We start from the raw sequence: 9,539 nt of genomic DNA, 5'->3' as shown, positions 1-9,539 counted from the left end.
TCATCCATCTGTTATCAGTTCAATTCAAAAGAAACCATAAAGCAACCTTCAACAAATAAATTCAGATTAATTTCAAATTGGCCAATATTTTGACGAGAAAGGCATTGGTTTCAACAGATATGAATAACCGCATAATTCTACACACATAATTTTAGTAGAGTAAAACAAAAGTTACCATACAAGACGAATATAAAATTATCTAAAAACATGATTGCAAAAATATGAATTACCTATAAATTAATCCTGATCTTAAGTACACCGCCATCCCATGTTTTTCAAGCCTGCAACATTTATGTTAGCTCTGAAAACTTCTATACTCCTTCAATACGTCTATGATAAAGAAACATCAGTTTTATCATTATTATTCCACTCCTAGAGATTTCTAACTTTTTACCCATTTCAAAGCATATTTTTTCCCCACAAAATAATGACATAAGATGCACAAAGCACTTGCTCGATTTTTAATGCATATTCATAATCAACTGCACATGTCCCCTTAAATAAGAACTGACTGATCAACCTATATCACTGTGAGATTAATGCCAGGTTCACTAAAAAACATAATTATTACTCTGGATTACCTTACTATTCTGACTAAAAACTTTCCTAAATACACATCCAGTTATCTTATACATATGGTGTAAATATTTGTATATTTTAAAATCATATTGTTATTTGTGTAGTTAAAGAGAACCTATGAAGCTTTCAGACTAATGAAATATATCACCAGAAGAAAAAAACATGTTGCAGACAAAAAAAAAACAAAAAAAATCTGATACATTTCCTTCAGTTAAGTCGGGTGACACACTGTACATTATAAAAAAAACCCTACCAAATAAAAACAAAATTGACCCTGTGTAGACTTGATCATGTTTCATATATCCAACACAACCTATCTGCTGTAATCACATGATTTACTAAAAATGTCTAAGAGATACATATATGTACTTGGTAGAGCCTTGTAGAGAGATTAGTATAAATCCAGTGAAAGATAAATACTAGCTTTCCCTTTTTACTTTTGAAATTGTGTTTCCTTATTTCACAGTAAAATTTTACAATTATCAGCATCTACATTCTGGAGTTAGTGCTTTTCACATTATTTATCAAACAATGCACAAGGTCCAGTTTTTAAATTCCTTCATGACATTTAGATATTTTTTTGTTATGGAGCTCTTTGAAAATAATGCAATATAATGCATCCTTAACTTTGAAAGAAATACACAATACATTCTGATCTTGATCGGAATACATCATCAAGATATCCTTTAAACTCATGTAATGAAATGCTGATAAACTTCCCGAAAATCTATTTCTTATCACATAATGACACAAACAAGTTCCCCATGACTTTAACAATATGTTTCACATTTTGTTCTGATATACTGGGTGCACTAAAAAAGGAAATTACACTTGGAAAACAATTTGTTTTAAAATTATCTGCTCACACCTAAAGCTCCGTTTCAAATTCCTTTTAATATCTAAATTACTAATACAGTATCTACCTGTTTAAACTGATAATAAAGGAAAAGTTTAAAAAATAAAGCTCCAATTCTCATCACAGGAAACTGATATTGTATACTAATGATTGTATGAAAATATGTAACACCAACTGTGTCAAAGTGAAAAACAAGATTTGATCAACAAATAATAATTGTTTACTGTGTATTGCCAACAAAATATTGACATAGGATTGTTAATAATGTCAGTGAACACCGAAGGATTTTAACATTATATTTTAAAGATGTATATTGGACTGAAATATTACTTTGAATAAATAAAAAAACAATACTAAGGATGAAAGTGTAAGGAAATATACAAATTCAGCATTAAGGTAGTCAACTTTTTTGGCATTTTTATTATTTTTGTCCCACTTAAGTGTAAATTTCTGACTCTGAAGACTAAATTTCCTGCCCTACAACATGTTGTTGGTTAGGTCCTCAACTCTAAGTATCTTTATACACTGATTATTTTTATTATTGCAATTATTTCCAAATGTGTTCTTAGAATCAGAAAAATAACTTTTTTATACATTGTTAAAACAAATGATTCATAAAGCCAGTAGGACTATCATATCTCAACATGAAAGTTTGCTGTAAGGTAAATATGATACACAGCAATATAAATGCAAAATGTTGAATTTCAAGGACATATAAATGAAAAACAAACAACAAACAATATCATTTGTGATGAAAATTAAACACAGAAGTACTTAAAATTTGTCACTACAAACACATCACAAATAACAGCTCACTCTATTGGGGAACTGCTTCATCTAACTCTATCTTAGATCAACACTAAACCAAATGTTGTGGAAAATTGTAAATACACACACATTATAAAGATGAAAAAAGAAAACATTACACACACACACAAAACAGTTCACACACACACACCATACTTAACTCCTACAAACCTTACACATATCCACATTCTGTTAATAAATATGGGATCAGGTGTATCCTGCTCGGATCTCATCACAGTCTGTATACACGTATCTATTTACTACACAGTGACTTTTGTTAATGATTTTAAGATCACATTTACAGAGACAATTTCTCTCATTAGGTAAGTAGAGAATTTCCATGGGCAGTGATATTACATCTTGCTATTGTTTCACGAAATCATGAAGATAACATTATGCAACAGAAAACTGTGAACATGTTTATCCAATGTACGTAATATGTTGTCCCAGTTGCTATGTGTACTATATGATAGTACCAATGTAGAACAGCTAAAAACAACATATCAGACACACATGTATTAAATACTAAAGTTGGACGAGAATCTGTAACAAATCTGATTATATTGATGTATCTACAGTCATTATGGCTTACACTATGAGTATCCTTTCTTCACCTAGTTCCCTCATATATTATTGGTTATTGATGTGATTAACTCTATAGTAAAATCCTTTCTTCACCTAGATTCCTAATACAGTATTGATGTGATTTACTCTCTAGTAAATTTCTATTTGAATCAGCCTGTAAGTTTCGGTACACACATTAAGAGTTCGACAGTGGGTGACTGAAAGAAGTCAATGTTATACATCAAATATCAATAAGTTAAAGGTCATGATAATAGATTAAAGGTGCAATGATATCACTAATCAAGTTTCTACAGATGTTTGATACAGATAGTATGCCTACTAGCTTAGATTGTCCGTATCTTTAAGATGCTTTGATTTCAGGTGAAAGTCCTGACGAACTATAGATATGGTTTAAGGAGACATGCTACTTACGAGCATCAGAAAGCTTCCCTGGTCAGTATTTTGACCTTCTACCTAAACAAGTTCTAACATTTAGATGTTTATATCATCCTTATAATGACAGCTGGTATTGGCTTATATACATATTATTTACTTAGGAAAGTATAAGTGTTATTTGGAATTGTGAGGTTTATTTTACATGAAGTGCACATTGAGAAATAAGGTTCATAATTATATACAAAGGAGAGAAGGTTATATGACCCTGCTTATATGTGCTGTCTCTTCAGTCTACAGAGATAAAGGCAGCCCCCCCCCCCTCCACCGCCCCCACCACCCCCAGCAAACCCCTTCAAACCCCAGCCCCCTGACCATAAATGCGAGTGAGAGTGTAGTGTGACTTTTAACACGAAGAAATACTGACTAATAGATATTGACAGACTCAGAGTTATATACAGGTATCTTTGTGTTTCCTAAAGCTTGCTCAAAAAATTTTGAATGAAATACAACACAAAAGTATCAATCCTGGTTTCACTGTGTATCATGACATCAACCAATTTCTCTCTTCAAATCAGAGTTCAAATTTACAAGTTTGCAAAATAATTACCAAAGGTCCAAAAGTTATCCATTTGAAAGAATGTCAATGTACTGGAGAAGGATTATTTTCATCTGAAACTGCTGAGGGGTTGATGTTAAATATTCTGACTCTGTATCAGGATTAAGTCGCACTTTCATTATAATCATGATTAATCCAGTGGTATACTTGTTAGTATAATAAACCTTATGTGTATAATCTATTTCAACACAGGAAGATAATTCATTGAATACACCTGTGTCTAAGAAAGCCTCAGATGACTTGTGACATCAAATTCACTTAGATGTAGAAATATGTTTACATACAGCCCAAACTGAAACAAACAGACATTGTACCATGGTTTCAGTTACTATGTTGAACAAAGCTGTATGTGAATGAGCTATTCAAGAAAAAGTAAAAAAATTGTCGAAGATTCTCATTGATAACACTCTCCTGGGGCAGTACATCCTTGTTGATTTAGGGTGAATCTTTGTATATTTAGGATGTCCATTTAAAATTAACTTCCTTCTGATATAACTGTTTCTGGAGACACTATGACTTGAATCACGTAACTTTTGGGAATTTTTATATCTTCAATGCGTAATTTATCACTTAACATCCGTCCTGCGAAAAACCATCTTTGTCTTGCTGGTTCAACCTCAGTCTCATCAAAGATTCGATTTTTAAGTTTAAGCACAGTATCTGTGGTGCGGACGTACAGCTTTAGGTCTTTATTGATGGTGGACAATCGGAACTTTATGGGGAGTTCCAGGCCAGGTGAGGCATTCTCAGCATCATGTTCCACATCTCCCTCACTTGCCTCCTCAATCAGATTGGTTGGGGCACTCAGCACATACACAGGTAACTGATACCGGTTCCCCAGCTCATCATAGCAATCCATTAGTGTACCTGGACAGCCATTTTTTTCAAATTTAGCGAGAAACAATCACTTTCAATTAAACTTAGCCTTCTATTTCAAAACAAAATGGTCCTTTATTTATTTGATGCTGGATGTCAGGCTTTAAAGATTAAAATTCATGTATTTCAGAGAAATAAAATCACATGATAAAGAAAAGGCATTTATCGTTGACTTACTAATACAGAAAACTGTGAATGCTATCATTAATATACATACAAATATCATACTTTGACGAATCTCCAGAAGTCATCAAATATGACATTTGAACTTTTAACCTTGACAGATAACCATCTTAGGTGTAAAACTTGATGTTATGACATTATGGAGTATTTCGGTCCCAAATCTATAGAGAAGTTTTGCAAGATATGGCATCATTTTGGAATGAGATGTGACTGAAGCAATGACCATAACATTGAAAGAACTACATGTCCCCCTCCCATAATAAAATGGCTGGTAACGAAAAAATAAAAAAAATTCAAGTATCGTTAAAACATCAACAATTCAATGAGTACTTTGGGAACAAATGATTTGTCATTATACAAACCATGTGGGAGAGAAATGTTGGCCCCGTCAACAATAGCTTGAGCTAAGGTGTGGTCCCCTGTCTCTAGTGCATAGGCAGCCCCTTTCAGGGCATCCCAAATCTCCTTTCTTCCTTCAAACGCAGGAGCAGTATCCCAGAATTCATCTCTCTTACTTCGTAGCTGACCTTCAGTCAAAGGGACATCACTCTTCCATTTCGGTTTTTCTGGTTTAAGCGGTTGATTTCGTCCAAGAGCAACTGAAACAATAACACTACTTAGTATGTAACACAAAATAAATCTATTCATTAAGTTCATGTTGACTTTTCACTGTTGGTAATTTTATTACCATACAAACTGATGCTTCATTGAGCTCATAATTCCACATCAATCAATATTATAATATATTCATGTCTAATTTTTTTCGAAACTCTTTTGAATAATACCTGAAAATATTGATCTTCATTTTCATTTTGTTATATTTATAATCATTATTGACACAAAGCAAAAATATTACAAGTGGGCACTTAACCTTGATAGATACTGTACTACAGGTAGGCACAAACTACACACTGGTACTACAGGTAGGCACTAAACCTTGATACTACAGGTAGGCACAAACTACACATTGGTACTACAGGTAGGCACTAAACCTTGATACTACAGGTAGGCACAAACTACACATTGGTACAACAGGTAGGCACTAAACCTTGATACTACAGGTAGGCACAAACTACACATTGGTACTACAGGTAGGCACTAAACCTTGATACTACAGGTAGGCACAAACTACACATTGGTATTACAGGTAGGCACTAAACCTTGATACTACAGGTAGGCACAAACTACACATTGGTATTACAGGTAGGCACTAAACCTTGATACTACAGGTAGGCACAAACTACACATTGGTATTACAGGTAGGCACTAAACCTTGATACTACAGGTAGGCACAAACTACACATTGGTACTACAGGTAGGCACTAAACCTTGACACTACAGGTAGACACCTAATCCTGATACTACAGGTAGACACCTAATCTTGATACTACAGGTAGACACCTAATCCTGATACTACAGGTAGACACCTAATCCTGATACTACAGGTAGACACCTAATCCTGATACTACAGGTAGACACCTAATCTTGATACTACAGGTAGACACCTAATCCTGATACTACAGGTAGACACCTAATCTTGATACTACAGGTAGGCGCCTAATTCTGATACTACAGGTAGACACCTAATCCTGATACTACAGGTAGACACATTATCCTGATTCTACAGGTAGACACCTAATCCTCATAATGCAGGTGGACATCTAATCCTGATATTACAGGTAGACACCTAATCCTTATACTACAGGTAGACACTTAATCCTGATACTACAGGTAGACAACTAATCCTGATACTACAGGTAGACACCTAATCCTGATACTACAGGTAGACACCTAATCCTGATACTACAGGTAGGCACTTAACCTTGATACTACATGTAGATACCTAATCCTGATACTACAGGTAGACACCTAATCCTGATACTACAGGTAGACACCTAATCCTGATACTACAGGTAGGCACTTAACCTTGATACTACATGTAGACACCTAATCCTGATACTACAGGTAGGCACTTAACCTTGATACTACATGTAGATACCTTATCCTGATACTACAGGTAGACACCTAATCCTGATACTACATCTCTAGACTAGACATCAATGGGTCTTTTAAGAATATAAAAGCCAGCTGAAAAGACGACAAGGACTTTTCATCAAAGAGGAAGGGATGGGACAAGGCAGGCTATACATCTCTGGCTAATATATATGCATATATAAACCTGGGTTAAAGTTAACAGTAATTGAAACATAATATCAAATTTGAAAAAGATCAATCCAGTTACTAATTCCAGTACATTTCAAATAAAAGCTAGCAATAACAAATTTCAGCAAACGAAAATCTAATATAGCCTCTTGTGGTCCATTTTATTATCCCTATTAACCTTGAAATAGAACATACTCAAAGTGGCACCGATGGAAACTACAAGTAAATGTACTTAGGAAGCAATAGTGACAACAAACTTCTACAGTTAAAATCTCAGATAGCCTAGGCTTCTGTTCATTTCCCCCTCGATCAGCGTCAAATTAAAAGTATTTAAGTCATTACATATATGAATCATCATATCTAAGTGGACATTTTAGTGACTGTGTTTGGTTGCGAAGAATGGAAATTTTTTTTTTGCCTGGAACTCACCAATTTTTCTGGGACTAAGTGATTTCGTCTAAGACTCACTGATTTTGCCAGGGTTTCACTCACTCTGGTTAGGACACTCCCATTCCCAAAACAAGGATTTATTACTTAGTCTTAGTGCTGATTACATTATTTTGAAATAAGATCTGTAGAACTCAGATCAAAATGCAGGTGACAAATGAAATGTAGATTTTCATAGAGCTAATATTCTCAAAATCTGTGAAAAATTATTTTTTTAATTTTGCCATAAATTGGACAAATAGTCTAAATCTCTATTGTTGTGATGATGTGAGTTGTACACCTTAAGATTTAACTTTGCTTTAGTTGTTGTAGAACTTTTCTAAAGTCTGAGAGACAGATCTCAAGGTAACTTCTTTAACTTTGGGTTGATGTTGAAAGAATGTAACATATGCAACAAAAAATTAAATCTTTGCTCCCATTCAAAATCTGTCTAAGCATGACCAAATATTGGTCACCTGAACCTGAGTGATATATGTTTACCAGAGATCAAAACAGTAACCAGCTTACACAGATCCTGGGAAAATTCTACAAGCACAAAGCTAAAAAGCACCCATATCGTCATACAACATGAACACTTGCCAAAAAACAGTACAAAAAGCAACATGATTTTGAATATAACCCTGTGGAACTTAATGATTCTGTGAATGAACAGGGAAAAGACACAGTACAATCCTGTCCAGTGTCCCACCAGGATTCAAACCCAGATCTACCAGCTATGCCAAAGAAGAATGTTCTAACAACTCAGAAATTGAGACCAGAAAATGCATATTCCCACCAAGTGCCCCGATCAAGAATCAAACCAGTCTCTGGTGTGATAATCCTTGGCTTTGTCTTTACCATTAAATGAGCCACAGAAGCATCCTCTGTCAGCTGAGTGACAAGAGACTGCATATTTAACATTATGTACAAAAAAAAACAACTTGCTGCGTTTACATTCATCTTCACATGCACATTGTTACTATTTTAAATTTCCTCCTTTGCTAAATCTCTTTCACATACCTATTGTCTGACATGTAGTATAATATTTACATTATATATTAGTATATCTATTACATGTGGGCCTAATCCTAATACATATGATAATGTTGCAAAATGACTAAACAATGCAAAACAATGTATTTTTATATTATGATATAACCTGGAAAATGTAAATATATGGTAGATATAGATATCTGTTAGTATTATTGTATGCAGTTTTAAGAATCATATGATCAGCTGTAACACAAGGAAATAAACCTAACAAGGAATTCCAGTCGTGATCCGTGATTAGTTGATGGATCATAAAACCTCTAAATAAAACAGTAAGTAATGAAATGTTCCGTTAATAGGCCTTTAACGGTTGAGCACGCTACTCGGCGTCCTAGTCTTATTCTACTATTGTCATTATTTTGTGAATGGTGATGAAACTGGAATCGGTAAGCTGCATCCGGCTTTCCCGAAACGTGTCGGGGAGGTAGAAATTACGTTACCTGCAGCGTCCGATGATTCGCCTGAAGATGGTCCATTATCTCTCTGAGATCCGATACACCCTCCCATCTCTTTGGGGACGGGGGAGGGATCCCGATAAATAAATACTGGCGAATGGCACTGTCACTGTCAGTGTCACAATAACGTCTATTTTCGGAATATATCTCCGCACTGAAGATTTATTGATATTTTATCTGAAAACGATTTAGTAAAATTATTTGTATTATTAACTTATAACATATTTATAATTCATTTTTTGTATTAAGAAAAGCATGTTAAATTTCCATTAAATTTATTATTTTTGCAATCCTCCTTTCTAAGGCGATTCTAATAGAATTGGAAGGAAGGATATGCAATTCCGGAATATGAAAATAATAAAATAAAAAAATATGTCGACATATTTATTTTTCATATTTGCTCATGAAGAATAAGTAAAGTTTGATATCTTTATATATTGACGTCTCTATTGTGGTGTATATTGCTATTTATTAATAATTAAAAGTGATTGGCATCCTCTTTATTACGTTAAAACGTGTCCTTCCGGATTCATTTTACGCGTCACCTTGTGGAAATAAAAATTAGCAA

The 9,539-nt window shown here is 34.0% G+C and overlaps 1 protein-coding gene across 1 annotated transcript; it reads right to left on the bottom strand.

Annotated features, from left to right (window-relative positions):
- Positions 1-3,565: 3,565 nt before the first annotated feature.
- On the bottom strand, positions 3,566-9,069 carry LOC132544044 (ubiquitin domain-containing protein 2-like). The gene is made up of 3 exons (XM_060207609.1): positions 8,957-9,069; positions 5,240-5,476; positions 3,566-4,685 (listed from the first exon to the last, which is right to left on the bottom strand). The coding sequence occupies exons 1-3, from the start codon at positions 9,021-9,023 to the stop codon at positions 4,294-4,296; spliced, it is 696 nt and encodes a 231-aa protein (XP_060063592.1). The 5' UTR covers positions 9,024-9,069; the 3' UTR covers positions 3,566-4,293.
- Positions 9,070-9,539: the final 470 nt, after the last annotated feature.

Source organism: Ylistrum balloti, unplaced genomic scaffold, assembly GCF_031769215.1.
Source record: "Ylistrum balloti isolate Yb309-2 unplaced genomic scaffold, AGI_CSIRO_Ybal_v1 Utg369778, whole genome shotgun sequence".
In the NCBI taxonomy this organism is placed as follows: Eukaryota; Metazoa; Mollusca; class Bivalvia; order Pectinida; family Pectinidae; genus Ylistrum; species Ylistrum balloti.
Note: the sequence above shows the minus strand (reverse complement) of the source record. Positions and strands in the feature narration are given on the sequence as shown.